Consider the following 23318-nt stretch of genomic DNA (forward strand, 5'->3'; position numbering starts at 1 on the left):
CGTACTGCAAAAAAAAAAAAAAAAATCTATATGTTTTAGTTCAAAATTGTCTGAAAAGTCTCTATATTTTGCTATGTTTCCCCACCCTTAGTGGCACTGAGCTCCAGCCAGTCACTGCCTGGATCACACCATGCTGCCCCACATGGAGAGATGGCTTTGTGTCATTTTATAACTGCTTCTGTACTCGGCTCACCCTTACCCCATCCCTGGGAGCCATTTGTGCATCACAGCTGACTGCTGAATTGACTTTTTACCATCACCTTGCTTGAGCATGTCTGAGATCACTGCTGCACCCTGAAATTGGAGCTCGTTCCTCCTCTGCTTCCTGACCCTCTGTGATCATGAAATGTAATTAATAAAATGAGATAAGACAGCAAGGGACTGCATACCCTAAGGGTCTATTAAAAACATGCTAGGGTGATAGAGGTCCGTGAACTTAATGTCTAATGATAGTTTCAGGGAGGAAAAAAAGGGGCCCAAGAGGTCATTATGACATTGCTTTTATGTGATTCCAGACATCGCAGGGTCCTTGCTTCTCACGTTAGGTGATAGAAGAGAAACCATCAGAGGTAACACTATAGCCAGGGTGACTGTATCCAGACCAAGATCTAGAAGGGCCGCAATACCTGGCCTGGTATATGCTCTTCTTTCTGAGGGTCTAAATTCACCTCCATGTCCCTTCCCTCATCCCGGGTTTCTCTATTGCCTATCTCTTCTCTGGGTGACCCATAATTAAGGAATTATTTCTTCATATTGTCTCCCCTCCCCATCTTCTCCAACGTGAAAAAAATAGATGAACGAATTAATGAGACCCAAACTTTCTTCCATGTCTGCAGTGCTGCTCTGCTTTTCATTCCCTTCCTAATCAGATGCTCTTCCTACCTGGTTCCCTTTTGTGCATCATCATTTAGAAAGTGCATATATCAAAGGGGGTGCAAACACACTCTCCTATTCACCCCTTCACATTCAGTCTCCAGGTTTCCTTCCCACTGAGAAGCCCCCAAGTTTCCTAAGGAATCCAGTAGCACATTTGTGTTGTATTTCTCAAGTAAAAATGATGGTCACTATCCCATTAGGCTTTGTATTCCATGCCTTTGTTTCCCTTGACTAATCATTTCCCACAGCTGCAAGCCATCCCTCACTGCCCATTTTCCCTGGAGCCTAACTGTATCTTTCCATCTTCCCCTTACCTGCTTTGTAAACCAGATCCCATACACATTCTTCACTCTTGGGATGCTGTGTAGGGAAAAATCCAGTCTTCCTTTTCCTGTGTTTTTCCTATACTCTGAAACTGCCACACCCACAGTACTTTTAAAAAAAATTTTATTGGAGTCTAGTTGATTTACGATGTTGTGTTAGTTTCAGGTGTACAGCAAAGTAAATCAGTTAAACATGTGTATATATCCACTCTTTTTTAGATTCTTTTCCCATATAGGCCATTACGGAGTATTGAGTAGAGTTCCCTGTGCTATACAGTAGGTCCTAATTAGTTATCTATCTTATATATAGCAGTGTGTCATAGTACTTCTGACACCAGATGTGTGGGGATTTTTCTTCTCACACCAGGCAATTCTCTGACACCAGCTGGGTGTCCTACAATTTAACTCAATTCTGACATTCTACCTGGAAATACTATAAGATCCCACAAGTTAAGGTCTCAATCCTGTAAGACAGCTCCCAATTCACTTCAGATGCCGGTCATAGTAGGTTCCCGGGTTACCCACAACTTCTGTCCAACTTGGCTACAAATCAGAGGTTCCCACAACCCGTTCTTTGGGTTTGATTAATCTGTAGAGTGTCTCACAGAACTCAGGGAAACACTTACACTTACCAGTTTATTAAAGGATATGAGAAAGGATACAGACGAACGGCCAGACAAAGAGATACATAGGGCGAGGTCTGGGAGGGTCCCAAGCACAGGAGCTTCTGTCCCTGTGGAGTTGGGGTGCGTCACCCTCCCCATGTAGATATGTTCACCAGCTGGAAGCTCCCTGGATCCCATACTATTGGGATTTTTTGGAGGCTTCCTCATGTAGGCATGATCAATTATTAATTCCATGTCCAGACTTTCTCCCTTCTCAAGAGAATGGGGGGTGGGCCTAAAAGTTCCAAGCTTCTAATCATGGCTTGGTCTTTCTGGTGACCAGCCCCAGCCACGACCCATCCATAAGCCCACCCAGAGTCACCTCATTAGAACAAAAGTCTCCTATCACTCAGGAGATTACAAGGGTTTCAGGAGCTCTGTGTCAGGGACCGGGGTCAAAACCCAAACACTGAACGGGGTTTGCAGGGTTTAGAGATGAGAGGGGGCCATGAGCCAAGGAATGTAGCCTGCTTCTAAAAGGTAGAAAAGGCAAGGAAATGGATTCTCCCCTAAAGCTTCCAGAAGGAACACGGTCCTGCTGACACCCTGATTTCAGCCCAGCAAAACCCACTTCAGACTTCTGACCCTTAGAACTGGAAGGTAATACATTTGTGTCATTTTAAGCCACTAAGTATGTGGCAATTTGTTACAGCAGCCATTAGAAACTAATACAGTACCCAATCTCTCCCTTTCTCTTAGAATCCCAAGAAGATCAAACTGCACATTCTCCTTTCTAAAGTGTGTGCATTTCCAAGTCCCTTGCTGATCAAAAATTCCTGTTATATACCCTGAGAGGTATATATGTAATTCTGATGATTCAATACATCCTACTTCTACCAATAAGACAGAACATTGAAAATACATATGCCCATATAATTTTACTGTTTCCTTTACAAAGCCTCTAACCAACTTTATTTATGTAACTGTACCTTAACAAAATAGCGTTTCCTCTTCCTACAGTAAATTTCCCTGCTGACCAATACTGGCCACCACTGGCACTGGCTGACTGATTGGTGATCCTTCTGACTTGAGCTGCTGCCTTGGTGCAGACTGTTGGGCGTTTCTGCAGGAAGTTCTTAGCTCTTTCTTCATGTGGTCCTCCACTTATATCCTGGATACCTGCCTGGACCCTGCTCTGAGAAGGCAGGACGTAGGGCTAGGTCATAGGAACATCTTCATTCACGCTTAATGCCTATTACATAGTCATATCTTGTGACCCTGTGTGGTTACAAAATCCCACCTTGGGCTCTCGACCACTTCTCTTGAACTAACATCTCCATTAAATCTCACCACCTCTCCTCCAACCACTCCTCTGAATAGCCCCAAATTTCTCTAAAGGAGACCTGGCTGCGAGCCTGTGTTTCATTACAGCTTGTGATGCTCACAGCTGCTCTCTGGCCATTTCAGCCTCTGCTGCCATAGGCTGGGCAGTGGACCGCTGCCTTCACTGCCTTCCCTGCAGCAGCCACGCGCAGTCTCCTCGAGTGCCCGAGTACAGCTGACTCCTGAATAACTCGGGAGTTAGGGATATGACCATCATGCACTTGAAAATCCACATATAAAGTATAATTGCCCCTCCATATCCATTGTTCTTGGCATCCATTTCTGCATCTGTGAATTCAACCAATCGTATAGTACTGTGGTATCTACTATTGAAAAAATCCGCCTACAAGTGGACCAGTGTGGTGCAAACCCATGTTGTTCAGGGGTCAACTGTACTCACCCAGCCCCTCCTGAGCCTCCCCACTGTCCCCTTGCCCCAGGCGCTCATTCCTGGCTCCGGGACCTGACCTGGCTTGTTGGACCTGGCTTCCCAGGTAGAAGGCGTGGCCACGTGCAAGGTCTAATAAAACATAAGCTGGGGGGTGCGGGGAGGGTCTGCTGGTAAAACCTCCAGCCTGTCTCACAGAAATCTGAGGCAGGGCCGGGGAGGATGGGGAGGAGATTTTTTGGGGGGAGGAAATTTTTTTCCCATCCCTGTGTTTTACTTCTGGGAAGTCCACTTCTGGTTAAGAGTTGTTTTTTCCTCATAACTTGTAACTAACTAGTTAGATGAAGGCCCAGCCTTTGCCTTGGGTTGCTCAAGCAGAAGTCCTTTATTAGAGACACAGGGTCACCCGAGGCTGAGGTCACTGGAACAGCCAGAGGCAGACATCCGGGAGGACGAAGGGTTCACAGCTGAGCAGAGCCCCATGGAGTACACGCTCCATCTCAGATTTTGAGAACACCGTGGGTGCCCGAATGCTTCATAATCAGGAAAGCCCCCAACATCCCATCATGCCTCAGACACTCTGGAGCATCTCAGTGTGGCCTGTCATCCCTTGAATAGGATTTAGGTTGCCTGCTGCTGGTTTGTTACTGTGTCCATCTGAACAGAGGAGTCAGGTGTCAACTGTGCCTTCCCCATCCTCACATCCAGGTGCTTTCACGTTCCTTGCAGTGGGTTGAATAGAGGTCCCCCCAAAAGATATGTGCAATCCTAACCCGCGGAACCCGGGAATGAATGTAACCTTATTTAGGAAAAGAATCTTTGCAGATGATCTTGAGATGAGATCATTCTGGATTATCCAGGTAGATCCTAAATCTAATGACAAGTGTGCTTATAAGAGAGAGAAGGGGAGAAGACACAGACATGTCTTCACAGAAGGCCGTGTGAAGACAGAGGCAGAGATTGCAGTGATCCAGCCACAAGCCAGTGATCAATCACCTAAAGCCACCAGAAGCTGGAAGAGGCAAGGAAGATTCTCCCCTAGAGACTTCAGAGGGAAACATGGCCCCAATTTCAGACTTCTAGCCTCCAGAAGTGAGAGAATACACTTCTGTTGTTTTAAACCACCAATTTGGGGGTAATTTGTTATAGTAACGCTAGGAAACTGATATATTCCTTAATGTGCAAACCCATTTCTTTCAGGAAGAATGAAATTAGCCCAGGTGGCAAAGGGGTAACTCCCCTTGGAGCTGTCACAGCACCAAATTATTGCCTGACCCTTCCTGTCACAGTGCTCACTTAGGGCTCCCTTCCCTGTTCATTCTCACCTGAGATGCTGGATGGCTCATACAGATGAAGCCTCGCTCAGGCCAGATGCACATCCACCAGGAGATTTACAGGACGCTGGGCCTGCACTGCATGTGGCGGTTGCAATCATCTATCTCACCGTTCTTGGGTACTTGGAAGACTCTTGAAATGCTTTCCTATTTTTTTTTTGTCAAATGGTCCTGAGTACTCATCAAGGCCATTATGGAGCATACGGTGAACTTGACAAAGATCAGTTCAATGGCTCACCCCACAGCTACAAGCAAGGTTTTTCAACTTGGACCAGTGCTTCTCCCACCCCGCAGGGTGACGGTCCCCGCCTGGGACAGTGAGAAGGTTGTGAGGTGTTAGGAAGCCTGCGACCGAATTTAAAACCAAAAGTATCACAGGCTCCTTCATCTTCATTTGATGAATAAAATATCCTGTGTCCTGAGCCTCTCAGAAAATTGAAGAACGGGATGTGGTGCTTTGCAGACATTAATGTGCATATGAATTACCTGGCCAATTTTACTACCAATGCAGATTCTGAGTCAGTAGGTCTGGGTGGGGCCTGAGCTTCTGCGTTTCTTACAAGCTCCCAGGTGATGTCCCTGCTGCTGGTTTGTGGACCACATTTTGAGTAGCAATGAGATGGAGCTGCCAATGAATTTCTTCACATTCTCAGAAGTAAGCTACTTGGCCATGCTTGCCCTTTGCAATTCAGTAGCAGGAATTGTGGCTCTGAATCTGCCATTGCAGAGGAAACTGGTGACACTCAAGCTGGTGATGCTTAGGGAAAAGTTTTATTGTAGATCGATAACCATAAAAATATTCATATCTTTGGGCCCAATAATTCCACTTATGGATGTTAATTCTAAATAAATAACCCAAAAGATGGAGAAACCTTTCTGAACAATGGTGTTTTACTATAGCCAGCACTACATATACTAAAAAAAAAAGAAATTAGAAGTCTATGTCCAATATAAAGGAAATTATTATATAAATTATAATAAATTCATTCCAGATAATATTGTGGATGTACGTTAGTCTTCTCTCCCTTCCCAAAAGTAACATGTCAATAAAGGAATGAAAATGGTATGAACTCACAAGGTCAACAAATGAATGGATTAACAGTTTCCCCACATTTTTCCAAGGTCAAAAGTATAAAGAATCGGGGAGCATGACTGCAGGCCTCTGTCTCTATTTGTAATGTGTTTCTTTTTATTGGGTGGTGAGTACAAGGGGGATACTCTTACAGTTTTTATGCCTTTCTGAATGCAAGAAATATTTCAAAATTTAATAAAAAAGAAAGTGAATGGGGACAGAGTGAAGAACATTATGACCTCCATGTTAGGGGTGGGAGAATTATAACAAAACCAATTTGCCCAACAAAATCTGGCTTTGGCTCTTGAAGGCACCAGGGACAATGGAAGGCAAGAAAGAGGCACGGGGGTAACCCCAGAGGAATGGGTAGTCTGTCTCCGGAGCTTTTGGATCCCTCGATCGGTGCCGCATGAGGAGACCCTCTCTCCCCTCTTACCACCGCCATGGGAGATGGGCACTTTATTCTCCGGAGAAACTGAGTCACATCAGCTCAGAACTCAGGCACATCATATCATGAAGGGCCAGCTGAAAGCAAGAGAATTACTGAGCGAGCTGTGTACTGAGCTGTGGGACCCTCTACCACTCCCCTGTCCTGCTCTCAGCCCTCCAGGAGCCAGATGTAGATGCCCATGGCTAAGAGACTGGCAAGCTACAAGCAATGGGCCACATCCACTGCACTCCAGTCCCTGTGTTTGCAAATAAAGTTTTATTGAAACACAGTCACATGCATTTACTCATGGATTGTCTATGGCTGTTCTTGTTCTGCAACAGAAGAGCGGAACAGTTGCAACAGACACCATCTGGTCTGCCAAGCCTAAAATATTTACTCTCTGGGCCTTGCAGAAAAAAATTGGCCTACCACTGCTCTAGAGCAAAGCAGATATCCCCCGAGGGAAGGACTCCAGATCTCTCACATGGAGCTTTAGTGAAATGACAGGCAAGCTGCCCAGACCCGACAACGAAGCCCATCAGTTGGCAGATCCTGTCCACACACACACTAAGCCTCCAAGCAGGTTTTAGTCCCTCACTTTTAAGCACAAATGGATGTCCAGTGACGTTCCAGACTCTCGGAGGGAGAGCCCCAACACAAAGGAGTGTGATCAGAACAAACAAACAGAAAAAGGGACTTAGAGGAACCAAAAACTATTCAAGAAACAAAAGAAACTGACAATAAAAATACAGATTTAATATCCTCAGAGATATGAGAAGCTATTTCATCCATAAAACAAGAGCTAGATACTATGACAAACAAGAGTGAACCCTGGAAACGTAAGAAAGTGATAGTCCAAATTGAAAAAAATAAAGACAAAGTTCGGAAGAACCATGAGACAGAAAGACAAGAGGATGAAAATTAGGAGGGAAAATTTAGGAATATTGGATTATCAATTCTAATATTTAATTTAAAAGAATTATGAAAAGAGAAAACAGAGGAAATGAAGGTTATGAAATTAGCAAAGAAATACCCTAAGATTTCTGGGAATTTTTTTTTTTTTACCTATGGATTGCCCGTGGTGCCTGGCACAGTGAATAAAAACTACCGGCAAGGGTCATGGTGAAATTTGAGAGCATTACAGCCATAAAGAGAAGACTTTAAGCTTCCAGAGAGAAGAGAAACTAAACAAAAGAACAAAAATTAAAATGGATTCAGACTTCTCAACAGTAACATAGCACTGGATATCAAAAAAAGTAAAGCAATGCCTTCAAACTTCTGAAAGAAAATGATTTTTAACCTAGGGTTCTATGTCCAGCACTGTCAGTCAAGTGCAAAGATAAAAGGAAAACATTTTTACACCTGCAAGGACTCAAAATATTTAGCTCTTATGCATCCTTTCTTAGGAACTACTAAAGAATGTACTTCAACACAACCAGGAGGTAAAACCAATAGACAGACATGGAATCCAGGAAACTAGGGCTCCAGCATAGACGTGAAGGAAGGCCCAGGATGATGGTTTTGCATCAAGCCTATAGAGCAAACAGTCCAGATTCAAGCAAGAGGACTCCGGACTTTGGGGAGAGGGCCTCCAGGAGACAGGGAGACAGCACTGCCTGATTATCTGATGTGTTTTACAGATTTGTTAGAACACTTGAAAAAGGTACTATGCTACTTAGCTCAGCAGCAGACAGTTTTTACCCAGTTTAATAATGTGGACACTGACTATTGATTTAACAAAACTTGTTATATTTGGAGGATCATGGGAGGAAATGGTGGAGTGAGTGGGGGGGACTGGTGAGTACAAAGTTAATCCTTGTCTAAAATGGATAATCAAGAGCAGCTATAAAAACATATAATTTAAAAATATACAGGTAAATGCTAAAAGAAATAAGGACTGAAAGTAAGTGCCTCTGTGAGAAGGGATAGGAGAAAACATTGCTATTGCTTTTTTGTAAAAGAAGTCATTTAGTACTATTTTATTGTTTTAACTATCTACATGCATTTTGATAAAATTGAAATTTTGTTTAAAAAGATTATGTGGCTATTTGAATTCTGTGGCTATTTAACTAGAAAAACTAAGTTGCTTTTTGGAAAAAATGTTTATAATATGTTAACTCCTTTTGGTCTGCCAGGACTTTAAAGTCTTTACAATAAAGAAGTCCTCCAGTTGAGAATGATGCACTGGCAGCCTAGAAAAACTGTAGCATCCTTTGTGTGCCCCAGATGCCTTGAGATCTGTAGTCCATGTGGGAGGACGAGACACAGGCAGGCTTGGACCAGTGTATCAGTAAAGCTAGCATAACCAGGGGAGGATGCACCAAGGTTCAGCGAAAGAGTTAAGTGGGAAAAAGATGTAAAATGCACATGTATACTATGACTGCAATAATGCGAAAACAGTATGTTCATCATGAGAAGGGAACAAGGACAAATGAAAACAGTTGGACTTGTTGGAAGTGGCAGTGAAGGTAAATTTTTTCCCCTTTAGCTTGGAATTATATGAAGACTGATATAATGTTTGTGTAAAGCAGAATACACGTTTTTATAGGAAATCAGTGGCATTCTTGGCTCTGCTTCCCTCCTGCAGCTTAATTGCTTACACAGAACAGTATGTGGACTATGACCCTTTGGTCACGCCAGCTGAGCCGTCCAATCCCTGGATCAGTGACGATATTGCTTTATGGGACATAGAGATGAGGTAAAAAAAAAAAAAAATGTTTTAATGTTTGGGAGTGGGGGGGGCAATGCATGAGATCGTGAAATTATGTTACACCTTATCTTAATTTGACTCTTTTTATCAATAGAACAGAAACCCCTCAAGTAACCACCCAACTGGATTCCTTACCCATGGTTTCTACCTCCTAATAGCTTTGTACGTGGATCCTTTGTGGCTTCCCTCTGATCTCTCTATGACCCTGTGGATGTTATGATAACTGGGACAGTCCTTCACATTTCCTAGTTCCGATTGCTGGAGGGCAAGAATCTGTGGGTCAGTTTGGCTTTTATACATTAGCAGCAGCAACAATAATACCTAGCACGTACTCTGTGCTGGCCACACAGTAAGTGTCTTCCACTGAATCCCCACAACAGGTAAACATTATTATTCTCACAATTGAACAGATGGGGAACTGAAGCACAGAGGAGTTAGTGAACTTGCTCAAGGTCACACAGCAAGTAGGTGGCAGAGTTAGGATTAGAACCCAGGCAGAGGGCTCCAGAGCTGTGGTTTTCCATCACTCTGCTCTTCTGGAATAGCGGGCAGCAATGGTTCCATCCCATAGCTCCTTACCGATGAGAGAAACTAGTGTGTTTACTTAGTAGCTGAGGAACCGAAGCCCAGGGGGACTTAGACCACGTTCACGATTACAAAAGGAAACCCAGTGTGGTGTGCCTTTGTACCCTCTGCCCCTCGGCGAGGCGAGACAACTCTTTATTTGTTCCTCATTTCTTTATATCTCTCTCATTCACGCTCTTTTTCTGGCTTCTTTTCTTAAAATGGAAAACCTTATGAGAAGTAATAGAAGTCATAGATGCTTCTTATAAAAAGTTCAAACTGTCCAGATGGGCATGACAAAGAAAACTCTTTCTCCCTCCAGCCCAATCTCATTTTCCAGAAGGAGCCTTTGTTAATAGTCTAATGCCTTGATTCCCAGACTGCACCAGGGCACTCTAGGCTGCTGCAGGGAACTCACAGGGTTCCCACGGGACATTCTAAATCTTTGAGGGAAACACAGTGATGTTCAACCCATGTCAGATACTGTATAGACAATTAGCTTATGGTCGTTCACCATTCTCAACATTAGATCACATTACATTCCTTCCAGTGATGTCATATCTTTGCACATCTGGGTTTTCAGGGCAGTTGTTGTGATAAAAAGCAAGGACTGGGCAAAAATCAACATGGACTAGGAAATGAGGGGGCAGGTCCAGTCTGATGCCAAGGTTTGAGAAGATGTGCAGTACTCCACAGCACACACGCGGTCATTAGGAATGAAGTAAACATAGTATTTTTTTCTTTCAATTTATATGTATTTCAAAATAGCTATTAAGTTGTTAGGACATAGATACGTATTACGCTCTTTGACTTTTTAAGAAAAAAAAAAAACTGTTAAGGTTTTTGTTGTTGTTTTGGCCCAGGGGCTCCATGAAAAACTTAGTGAGACATTAAGAGCACCATGAACTAAGGAAGAGTGAAAACCTTTGACTTACTGTCTATCCCTTTAGATCTATAAGTATATACAATATCATATTCTTTTGGATAAATAGGTCCTTTACATACACATTGTCCCGTAATTTTTTAGTTAACAATATATCATGGCAGTCTTTCCAGGTAAACAGGTATAGATCCGCCTATGCTTTTTAATAGTTACATCATGTCCACTTATATAATTGTAGTGTAATTTATTTAACTAATGCCCAGGTCATAACACGCCACCCGCAGCCATCTTGCCCCAAGCTTGGGAGCTCCCTCGTCACCTCCCAGAGCATCTCTCCTTCACCCTCATGCTCAAGGCGGATGTGGGCATGCAGGTGGCAAGCGTCCTACCTCCACCCCTGCAGCCCACCCAGCAATTGACCCCTTCTCGCCCTGGGGCCCAGGATGTAGGTATTGTACAACGGTTTCTAAATCCCTTCTTTTCTATGCACCTTTTTATTTAAGAGGGTGGGATCCCAGGTGGGAACCCCCCACGATAAAGTTTGTCACTGTTTGGGAAAAAAATATTTAGGTCATAACCTTTTTTTGTTGTTGTTAACATAAACAGTGATACAAGGAACATCCTTATACACAAGTCCAATTATTTCTTTAGGACAAATGTCCAGTGTGGGAATTGCTAAGAATGGTATGCGTATTTTAATTTTAGTTCATATGGCTAGATTCCCCCGGAGCAAAACAATAATAACTTTTTTTCATGCCCTCAGCTTAAAAGTGCCCATTTCCCCACATCCTTACCAACCCAAGCATTATCAAGTTTTTTCATCTTTGCAAATCTGACAGATGAAAATAAAAATATTTTACTCTTATTTCTTTGTTAACATACTTGAGAATCTTTTCTCATGATTACTAGACACTCATTTTTCTTTTGTGGCTTGCCTGTTTTTGTGGGTTTTGCCCATTTTTCTAGTGGTATGTTTTGCCTTAGACTTTGGGATAGAAAGCAGTCACATTTACTTGGATCATATAGTTAATCTTTTTCCTGATAGCTTATGTTTTCTGAATCTAATTTTTCTTCTTGTTTCTGTTTCTCTTCCTTGACTTTTGCTTTATTAATCAAGTTTTGTATTCGTTTTTGTTACTCTAGTTTCTAGTCTAGTCATACTTTTAAGGGGTTTATTTTAAAATGTCATTTAAATGTCAAGCAAATAATAATGAAGTATAAAAAATGAAAACTAGAAGTTTTTCTTTACCTCCTCTAAATCCCGTTCTTCCCCAGAGCTTTGCTTACCTGATATATATATATATATATACTTTTTTCTTAAATTTATTATTTTTGGCTGCGTTGGCTGTTTGTTGCTGTGCGCGGGTTTTCTCTAGTTGTGGCGAGCCGGGGCTACTCTTCGCTGTGGTGCCTGGGCTTCTCATTGTGGTGGCTTCTCTTGTGGCGAAGCACGGGCTCTAGGTGCGCGGGCTTCAGTAGTTGTGGCGCGCGGACTCTAGAGCATAGGCTCAGTAATTGTGGCGCATGGGTTTAGTTGCTCCGCAGCATGTGGGATCTTCCCGGACCAGGAATCGAACCCATGTCCCCTGCATTGGCAGGTGGATTCTTAACCACTACGCCACCAGGGAAGTCCCAACCTGATATATTTGAAACTAACACTTTGAGACATATTTCTCAATCAACAGTAAAAGAAAATAGCATGTAGATGGGTATCTTCTTTCTAATATTTCTGACATGCCCTCGGTAGTCCCTTTGATCGGATCCAAGAACTTAAATCTTCCTTTAACTTGGGTGCCCTTCCTTCCTTCCTTCCTTCCTTCCTTCCTTCTTCCTTCCTTTCTTTCTTTCAATTATTGCTACACTTTTCTCCATTCTACCCTCTCTTTTCAGGAAATCCTTTTGTAGGAATTCTGGTCATGTGGGGTGTAGCAGCCCTATCTCTTTTCTCTACTATTTTTCCATCTCTTAATCTTTTTATTCTATATTCAAGGATAGAATTCCTTGAATTACTCTTCAGAGTCACCAGTTTCAATGGCGTCCATTCTGTGATTTTATACTTTAATGAGTTTTTCTTTTCCTACGAAGTGTTGAGAAGAGTGGTTGACAACCGTGCTTTTTATTTCCAAGAATCTGTAATATTTCTTGGACTACTTGTTCTTAGTAGCCTGCTCTGTTCTAGTGATGTTTATCCTCTTGAATCGCCCTGAGGATGGGATACAGATTTTTTTTTCATATCTTCCCTCTATTTCTACCACTTAGTCTATTTCACAGGGTATCATTGATCAGAGAATCATTGTTTCTGTTCATTGTCTCATTACTCCAGTCACTGTTCACAGCAGATCAATCCTTTCAGATACCCAGAAATTTGGGATACTGCTGGTTTTCATAAATGAAGGTCTTGGCTTTCAACTTTTGCCATACATTAGAACCACCTGGAGAGCTTATTTTAAAAAATACCAATGTCCAGTCCCCTCCCCAGGTCAATTAAGTCAGAATTTCTGGCAGTGGGGCATTTTTTTCTTAATTTTATGCTAATGTACAGCCCTGGTCCAGATGGACTATACCAGTAGCTGATGAGGGTTCCCTCAGTAATTGTTTGGGTGGGTGGTTCTCAAACCACGGGGTACATCAGAATCACCTGCAGATGCTCATTCAAATACAGATGCCCGAGGCTGGTTCTGGGTGCCTATATTTTTAGCAAGCCTTCTGAGTGATTCTGAGGCACAGCACAGGTTGAGAGATCCTGATGTGTCTCCTGAGTTCCCCTGACCTGGGGCAGGCTTTCCTCTGGGCACGTGGCTGTACAGCCTCACCTGAGTGTCTTAATGGGAGGAGGGCACAGGTAAATCGGCGGGGTTCTCCTCTGGGTCCTGGACATGTGGTCCAAGAACAGCCTGAAAGACTGGGCCCTCTCTGGAAGTGGGATGGGTGGCTGCGGGGGCCCGTGGGCGGTCGAGCCCCAACTTTCCTTAGCCCAACGTCCCTGCAGCCAAGTGCGCTGCTGTGTTTCAGGCCCTGATTGGGTTTCTGAAGTTCTTCAGTTTCCTCTCCATGGTGCTTCCCAAGAAGGCCACTCTTCTCCCTTCTGCTGAAGGATCTTAGGGACACCCAGATAGATCTGCAGAAACCTGTGAGAAGTAGGGGAAAACCTCAGCATCTTTAGAAGTCTCCCTGCCCTGCTGAGATGTTTTTCCCATCCATATTTGCTGTACCACCCCTAGGTTACAGAGGCACCACCCTCTGGCTTTATTGCCCACACGAGAAGCTGGCCAGAAAACATCCCCCCTTTACTTAGGAGACCCTCTCTGCCCCAGGGAGCCTGTGTCCCGTATTTCTGAGTTTATTCCCTATGTCCCCTGTTCAGTGCCCACCAACGGCCTCTACTTCCAGTCCTGCTGCTCAGGCCTTGGGGTTTTCCCAGACTTATGCTGGGGACACTCAGTTACTTTATTCCCAGATGGCCCCACTAGAAGCATAGGCGGCTCTCAATCAGCTTTGTCACCAGTTCAGTGAGTCCAACTGCTACGTACCTCCACGAAATTCCTCAACGTTTGTCATCTGCTGGTAGGAAATTTCTTTGCCTCTACACACTATGTTTTGTCTTGGTTTTTTTTAGTATTTCATGAAACTCCAGGCTCTTGCCTGTTCCCTCTTCCTGGACCACTTCCTCAGACCCTCACACAGCTGACTTCCCTTCTCATTCAAGTCTCACTCAGCATTGGTGTCCCTTCCTCAGAAAGGTCTTCTCCTAAATGGAAAAAGAATTTGAAAAAGAATAGATACATGTATATGTAAAAAAAAGAAGAAGAAGAAGAAAGGTCTTCTGTGACCACTCAATCTGTAGTGGTCACCCCATCCATCCAGTCACTCTATATCACCTCCTCCCCCTGGTTCTCTTTCTAGATGTGACTTAGAATTATTTTAGTGCCTTGACCCGTGTCTGGCACATAGTAGGTACTCAAAAAGTATAGGTTGGATGGAGGATAGGTGGAGAAGTGACCATTCTGTTGGCCATTTCGTTGGTATTTGGGAAAGGAGGAGAGGTAAGTGCATGAATTGAATTCACCATGATGACACTGGGATTTCCTCCTTCTTTCTTGAAAGTCAGAAAAAAAAACATGTGATAGCTTGGGAAAATGGCAGTCATCTGGCCTGTTGGTTTATCCCAACCTATCAGCTTGGTCCCCAAGGGACGAGCTGACCCCACAACTAGGCTCTGGCTCTGTTCTTACTGCTCAGGCTTCTACTCTAATCACAACACCTGACCTAACACCTGCAGTGTTCTGTCTACCTCCAAGCAGAGTCAAGTTATTTAGATACAAGTGAAAATGAAGGGAAGCTGTGAGGCCCTGTTTCTTCTCCCAGTAGGACATTCCCACCCAGTCAGATGCTGGCGGTGGTTGGGTATCTGCCTTTGGTGACACGGAGTCAGGGATCAGTGCCAACATCCCGGGTCAGTCTAAAGATGAAACAGCCTTTGTCCGTGAAACAGAGGTTGAACATGACCGGTAAAATAATCAAAGGCTATTTTTTCTCAGTTTCAGTTTAATTCAACAAATAGTATTGTGAACCTACTATGTGCTGCCTTCTGAGCAAGAAGGTCTCTCAAGATACTAATGTAGCGAGGTGAATAAATGTGTTATCTTACCTCCTGGCCCCAGGATTCCTCCTCATTTGGCAAAGGACATTAATGTCGCTTGGGGCATGGAGTCAGGCCCTGAGGGCAGGGGTGTGGGCAGAGAGTCAACAACAGGTGGAGATTTTGTGCCCCATAAGAAAATGAGATGAATGTACTTTTCATCCCTCAGGGCAGTGAAAAGTGAAGGTGGAAAGAGGAGCGGAGTGATGGGAGAGACCAGGCCTCTGTGCAGGGCCAGAAAAACCCCTAGTGCTGAGATGTCCAAGGACTTTTCAAAATAGGAATACCGAGTATGTGATTTTTTTTAATTGCCTGCGGCTGGATAGGGCAATGTGTACCCCCTTCTCAAGACCCTCCAATTTCAGTAAAGGCTCTACCCTCCCAAACACTGTGTGAAGGAGGTTTTTGGTGAAGATGGGTGAAGGTGTGTGGAAGAGTCAAGGCAGCATGGGAGAGAGCAGGAGTCCCTTGGGACTTCGAGTTCATCTGAGGTGGGCTGTGATTTCTACCGGACATGAGCAAATGGGTACAGACTCTTTACGATGTCCAGGGCGGAGGGCATCGCAGAAAACGTCTGGAGTCCACAGAGATGAACATGCTGTCTCTGCCATGTGGAGGTTTCAGACAACCCAGTGGAAGACGGTGACAGGGTTTAACAGAATAATTGGCAGGATGATGCACCTTGTAGCATAAATAATAGAAAATTGTGCTTTAATCCCGTCTCCTTCTCAGACAAACTTTTAGATCTAGAAATCCAAGAATGAGAAAGGGCATGTTCAGAGGGCAATACAAGGCTGCCCTTTTAAAGGATGCGCCTCAAGTCTATCTAATGGAAATTCTGAGAAGTCAAGGTTTGATAAAGAAAGTAGTGATGGCCAGGGCTCGTCATTGAGGGAAAATAAGCCCCAAATTGCCAGATCTCAGTTGGAGAGAGCTCTGTAGTCTAAACACCACCAGGAGAGTGTCTCTGGGAAGTATTCCTGAATATGCCATCAGCCAGATAGTGGATCTAACAAGAACCTGGCATTGCCTGCAGGATTGTGGTTCATGATTTGCTCTCACCACATGATATACGTTTGGCTTTCTCTCTATGCTGGGCAAAGGTGCATGAGCAAAGAGCTACAAGGAAGCCGGCTCATCCTGCTTGGCCAAAGGCATCCACTCCCAACTAGCCTGACCTGCTGAGAGGCAGAGACTGTCCCTGAGCTGCCCGTGCCCAGCAAGTTTGATAGAACTGTTCATCCAGGATATTAGTCAAGTTCCTTCGCTGTGGCAGTCAGTCTCCGAATATGGCCCCATCGGTGCCTTCTCTCTTTGTATGCCTGGGCTGCTGCTTACATCAGGATGGGACACCTCCTGCTCTTTTTATCTGGGCTGGCCTTGGTGCCTTATTTAACCAACAGAGTATGGCAGAAGTAACATTCTGAGAAAATGGTCATAAAGCAGCCCTTGGTCATTTGAGACATTTGCTTTTAAGACACTCCTTCTTAGAACCTGTTGGCCAAGCCGTGAGAAATCCAAACCATTAGGGAGACCATGAGGTTGACAGCCTCAGCTGAGCTCCTGGCCAAAACCCAGCATCATCTGCCATGTGATGGGCCATTGTGGATGTCCAACCCAGTCCAGCCTTCAGATGACACCACCCCAGCTGCCATCCAACTACAACCTCTTGAGAGACCCCAAGTGAGAACCACCCAGCTGAGCCCGGTCAACCCATGGGATACTGAGAGAGAAGAATAAATTGTTGTTTTAAGCCACTGAGTTTGAAGATGGTTTGTTACACAGCAACAAATAATAGGACCACTCCCCATTGAAGTATTTAGGACCCTCAGGTTTTCTTGGGGCATCAAATAAAATTGCGAAAGTTCCTTCAACAGCCCTGATCCTGAGATGGGGTCAATGGGTATTTACTCTTTAAGGAACAATCCCTTGTATCATAGTTTTTCTGATAACTCAAATATCTTTTGAAGATAGCTGAGTGTTTTTATAGACAGCTGCAACTGTGAATCTGGCTTTCTTGTTCTCAGTTTGGGAGATTTCCTCCATGCTCTTTAGTTGGGAGATCAACTGGAATGACAGACTCCCTTGGAGAGCCACCTGTCTTTGCTATATGTTGGCTTGGGCCGCTCACTGGGAGGCAGAATTTGGTGAGGATCAATGGACACAGAAGAGAAATTAGAGTTAGAAAAAGGCATCCAGCTAGCGATTAGAAAATACTGTCAGTATAAGGACACACCATCCACATCACTATACACATCTTATTGATTTCCTCTTAGCGTTAAATATACTTGCTGTGTGAAAAGCACTATGATGAATACAAAGACACATGATATGTGATCTCTGCCCTCAGAGAGCTCACAAGATAGCTGGAGAGACAATGACATAAACCCTTAAGAAGCTAAATGATGGTACAAAACCATAATTAGAAATATGTCATAAGGAAGCCTTTCTACACAATGGATGGAAATAAAGGAACTGTGAGTTCCATGGATTATTTGTTTGAGTTGGGCCAAGGAAAAATTATTGACCCAGTCATCTGGGGATGGACGTTCAGAGATATTTTACTTTTCAGAATTATTTTATAACCACAGAGACCATTCCGTGGTAGCATTATGTTCAAATCTGATCTGAAACCTTAAAAGGGATGATGCTTGGAAATAACCAAGTGATACAAGAAAGACAAATATAGAAAAGTTGTATCCAAGAAGATTTTAATAGAATAGATCCCAATGACCAGATGTTCTAGAAGAAAAGGAGCAGATGTGAAGTGTCCAGATACAGAAATAGGATTGTGAATAATGGATAATTGAAGGAACCCAGATGTACTAGTTTGAATAATGTCACCTAAAAATTCAGAATCTCAGAATGTGACTTTATTTGGAAACAGGACCATTAAAGATGCAATTAGTTAAGATGAGGTCATCCTCAGGTAGAGTAAGCTCTTAATCCATATGACTGGTGTCTTTATAAAAAGAGAAAACAGAGACACAGGCACACACAGAGTAAATGTCTAATGAAAAACCAGATACAGAGGGAGAACACCATGTGATAATGGAGGCAGAGATTGGAGTAATGTATGAGCAAGCCAAGGAATGCCAAGGATTGCTGGCAACATCAGAAGCTAAGAGGAAGGCATGGAACATATTGTCCCCTAGAGGCTTCAGAGAGAGCTTGGCCCAGTTAACACCTTGATTTCAGATTTCTAGCCTCCAGAACTGTGAGAGAATAAATTTCTATTTTAAGCCACCCAGTTTGTTGGTACTTCGTTGTGGCCACCCTAGGAAACTACCACACCCTAGGAAACTACCACACTATTTCTCCAGACCTCCTTGTTTCTGCTGAAGGCTGAGCTTGCAGCTTTCTGGATGTCCCGACCTCTGTCCTAGGCCTCCGATTCTGCCTCTACTGTGACACCCCAAGCTTTCTGGCTTACCCTCAAAATGGCCCTTATCCCACTCCTGCCACCACCAAGGAACCTGGCAGGATGAATGCGATCTCACTGCTTGGGTACCAGAAAGTGGTGACACTAGTGGTAGATGTGTGTCCATAAGGCAGTCACCGCAGTGACCAAACAACTTTCCACGCCTGGCTCTCTGGGCACAGCCTTTGATTGGGGTGCAGCTGCCCCCAGCACCATCCCTGCAGAGCCCTGCAACCTTGGTGGCAAAGAGCAGATAGCTGAGCCCATTCCAGGTCACAGCATGACACTGGCAGAAAGAGATGCTTTCCTGCAACTCTCTGGGTCTTATATTTGCTGCTAGCCTCAACCCCAGTGGGGATTTCTCTATTAACAGCATTTTTTTGTGCCCTGGAAAGCTATTGAATTTGATTGTTTCTGTGGCTTGAGTTTGAGAGAATTCAGGATCTGTCTTCTTGGCTCGTTGCAGAAGGCCCAGCCTGGCACTTTGGAAGAGATCTTTCATGGAATTCCCCATTGTTTGACCTGGTAGGCTTAGTCTTCCACTGTCACCCTATTGAGCTATCCCTAGAGATTCGTGAGAGCCTCCCCAAGCCCCAAGGAGAAGCCCCAGAATTAGAAGATCCTGCAGATAATGATTACACCTAGCGGTGCAGAAATAGAAGAGATGGGTTTGAATCACTTCATTCCAGAACTGTGATTTCCAATACAGTAGCCACTAGCCACATGTAGCCCCTTAAATTTAAGCTGTAATTATTTAAAATTAAGTAAAATTTAAAATTCAGTTCCTCAGTCACACTAGCCACATTTCAAGGACTCAATCGCCACATGTGGCTGGTGGCTACCATATTGGAGCACAGATATGGAATCCTTCCATCATCGCAGAAAGTTCTATCAGGTAGCACTGGTCTAGAGCTATTTGTTTTCCAAACCTTTCCACACACGTGCTCTCTTCCCCTTTTTTACTAAGTGTAGTTTCCTGAGATAAATATTGAGAATATGTCAACTCCATAACACAAAGAAACATCATTTTATTCACTTAATGTCTGTTAGAGATAATAAAAAGTTTGTGTCCATTTTTAAAAAGAGGGGGACTACTTGGATGTGATCGCTGTACCCTACACTACAGAGCAGCGCTCACAGCACTAATGTTTGCAGATGAAATGTACCTTCCTTGCATCATTTGTTGACACTACTGTGCAGTGATTCTGAGCCCTGTGGGCAGTAGCCTTTGCGAACCAGTGTGGCTAGCTTTCATTCCATACCTACACACTTTCTATCTCCACCTTCTGTCCTTGGCAACAGAGCTGCATTGGGAGAATAACCCAGGTTTGGATGTGAGGAGTGAAGAGGTGGCTACTGTTGAGCTCCTGCAAAAAGCCTGAGTGGGACCATTGAAAATGAATGGAATATTCATGCTATTTTCTCCTCCAGTTTCTATAATTTTCTTGTATCAAGGATGACAATGAAACTATGTACTTCATTATTTGGCTCTCCATAAAAATAACTTCACCACACCCTAGAATTTAAAATTATGCTTCTGGCTTTTGTTGAAAGTAGCTGTAATGTAAAAGTTTCCTGTACTTTTTGTTGTAAGAAAAGTATCAAAAACATCATTTATTGTGTTTCAGCGCCTCTTATGTAAAGACTTGTGAGATAATTCCTCTTACAGTTCAATACTAGAGCAAAAGTTGTCTTTACTGACAAACTTATAAGCTAGCTCTTTCAAGTGTTGAGAGTTGTGTAATCCATTCAAATCTCTTTTTGTCTTGGCTCCAAGGAAGCTCTAAAAATTTTTTTGTTCACTTGCAGCAGTTTCCCTAGCCTAGATTTTCTGGTATAATAATCATCCCCTACCATGACTTGTAATCACTTGTTCTTATTATTATATTTAAGAGTTTTGTTTTTTTGTTATTGTTTTGTTTTAGTAATTGTATTCTTGTAAACCTCCTCTTCTTTTTGGACATAAATTAAACATCAATTTATCAATGAATATCAGAAAAAGAGGGGAAATAAATATTGCTAGGCCAGTGCTTCTCAGAGTTTAATGTGCACTTAAATCACCCAGGGATCTTGTTAAGCTGTGGATTCCAATTCCACGTGTCTGAGGTGGGGCCTGAGATTCCACTGCTGCTCCACAGACCACCGCTTGAGTGGGAGATGGCAGTGTGTAACTTGTGAACTAACACCTTATTGCTGCTAGAAGGAGTCAGAGGAATAAATACAGCAAGTGAACTGTAAATGGAAAGGACAGAAGCTGAAGGAAGTATTCTCATCTTCCAATACAAAATGAATAAGACCAATTCCCCATCCCCTTCTCCCCCATGCTTTGGTTTGGAGAGGGTCCCATAGATGTAAGTCAGCACAGCAGAGCTAAGAGCTGCACTCTGGAGCCACACTGTCTGACCTAGAGTCTCCACTCCATCCCTTCCTAGTGTGTCTTTGGGCAAATTGTCACTAGGCCTCAGTTTCCCTATCTGCAAAATGGGGACAACACTAGTACATTTTTCAGAGTAGTTTCAAGGACTCAGTGAATTAACAGATGTGAAGTGCTGGGAACAATGCCTAGTCCATCATAAACACTGTGCGGGTGGTGGTTAAATCAGTGAATGAATGCAACATTCTGCTTCTAAACAACTGAATAAGGTTTATCCTGGATGAGTGGATGCATTTCTGACCAACTGTATATCACTTGGATCTAAACTGGACACTGTTTTTCCCCTGTGGATTGAGGAAGGGGCAGGAGAGGGGGGCTACATCTTTGATGAAAGGTCAGATTCACGAGGCATCCTCTTTAGTTTTTTTTTAAGTGAAAAAAATGATGACCTTAAGAGTTGGACTTATAACTGACAGGAGTGGCCCAGGGAAGCCGAGTCAGTGGGGTTGTTGTAATTCCTGTAGAGTAGCCACTTGGCGGGCATCCTGGCGACCCTCACTTAAATGTGGCCCCCATCAAATACCTTCTTTAAAGAGACTTTTTACTGTTGGCTAGTGCTGGTGTACAAAAGTCTGCATTTGGGATTTGTGCAGGTTTTATGGAATCTGTCACTTAAATATGAGACATTTCCCTTTGGCCCTTAGCAGCAAAGTAAATTTGAGTTGCTGAAGAGAATATGACACAGGTTTTTGCCTGGTATTGATCACCTTTTAAACCTTTGTTCCCCCTCCCAAAGCAAAGAGCCCAGCCAGCAGCGAGTAAAGAGATGGGGCTTCTCTTTCGACGAGATATTGAAGGACCAAGTGGGGCGGGACCAGTTTCTACGATTTCTGGAGTCGGAATTCAGTTCCGAAAACCTCAGGTAAATCTCTCCAAGGTCTGAGTTGTGTGCTGAGTGTATATGAAGAAATTTGCATCTCTCTTTCCACCTCCCTTTGTCAATCAGATGTTATGGTTCAGATTCAAATTCCAGTTAATCTGGCTAAGGTTGACACAGAGAACAAACTTTATGTGCAGCTTTGTTATCACCAGATTAGCACTGACCAATACCAGCATTTTTTGTTCTTTAAGTCCAGATGACATGTTTTCAAGTTATTGGGAACATGTCTCCAATAATAAGTCAATGGTCAAATGGATTTAATGGCGCTGTCCATTAACTAAAACCATAAAACCATGGAAATCCACAGTGGAAAGGCAGTTCAGAGACCATCCCCTTCAAAACTTCCCAGTCCAGGGTCCTGAATACTGGACTTGCTAACCAGAAGAAAGATCGGTCAGTGGGCTCATTTCAGAATTTCAGAAAGCCAAAGTAAATATCATTCAAGACCTGGAGACATACCTGTAAAAGCTAATTAAAACATGCTTTTCCTTTTGGGAGGAATTCTAGCAACTGCATGTAGTGGTTACTCGGGTCACTTGATGCCCATGAGAACATCTGATTGTTTCTATTGGTCTGTGACTAATCACGATGAGGGGAAACGTCTAATGTCCTTACAGTTACTGTTTAGTAGAAAAAATGAAAACTTTCAAAACATGGGGCCCATTGTAAGTGGAAGGAAAGGGAGCACATTAAAAGGCGCAGGGATCTTGGTCATGAAAAATCTGGTAACGTGACTTACAGGCTTTCACTGTATTAGATGTAGAAACAGAGACACATAGAAAATGTGACTTATCTAAGACCCTTACTGATCTTACCCAAGTGGTGGCTTCTCAGTGGATAAGATGGAAATCTCAGTGTTTTCTTGGCCCCAAGCTCTCTTTTATATACAAGGTTAATTCCCATCTTCCAATGGCATTTTTCCAAAGAGTGGCTTTATAAATTTTTTATTTTTTTTACTTTAAAAAGAGCATATGCTGTGGGCAAAGGACTGTCTGCTCCAGTGTCAATGTGCAAAATCCATGTTATTTATTTAGAGTTAGAGACCATGTCGGTCCCGTACATCCATCAAATGATATTTATTACACACCTATCCTGTACCCAGCCCCCGAGAGTCTGCTCAGGGATGCGAGAAAGTCAAGATGCGTGATCCTTGCCTGCAACGACTTTGTAGGTCCTTGAGGAAAAGACACAAGAAACTCTAAAATCATTAAATGAATATAAATGAGTGTAAACTCTAAGAACCATTTTGGAAGTGTTTTTTTTTTTACTTTTTTTTTTTTTTTTTTTTTTTGCGGTACGCGGGCCTCTCACTGTTGTGGCCTCTCCCGTTGCGGAGCACAGCCTCCAGACGCGCAGGCTCAGCGGCCATGGCTCAC

General features: G+C 43.4%; 1 protein-coding gene across 3 annotated transcripts in view; it reads left to right on the forward strand.

The window, feature by feature from the left end:
• RGS6 (regulator of G protein signaling 6) overlaps positions 1-23318 on the forward strand; it is a 598625-nt gene that overhangs the window by 515113 nt on the left and 60194 nt on the right. For all 3 annotated transcript variants that reach the window (XM_055088571.1, XM_028496111.2, XM_055088572.1), the window contains exons 13-14: positions 8999-9109; positions 21799-21924. In XM_055088571.1, coding sequence (XP_054944546.1) covers positions 8999-9109; positions 21799-21924 — 237 coding nt within the window. The remainder of the gene's footprint in view (positions 1-8998; positions 9110-21798; positions 21925-23318) is intronic.

This window comes from Physeter macrocephalus, chromosome 11 (assembly GCF_002837175.3).
Source record: "Physeter macrocephalus isolate SW-GA chromosome 11, ASM283717v5, whole genome shotgun sequence".
Classification (NCBI taxonomy): Eukaryota; Metazoa; Chordata; class Mammalia; order Artiodactyla; family Physeteridae; genus Physeter; species Physeter macrocephalus.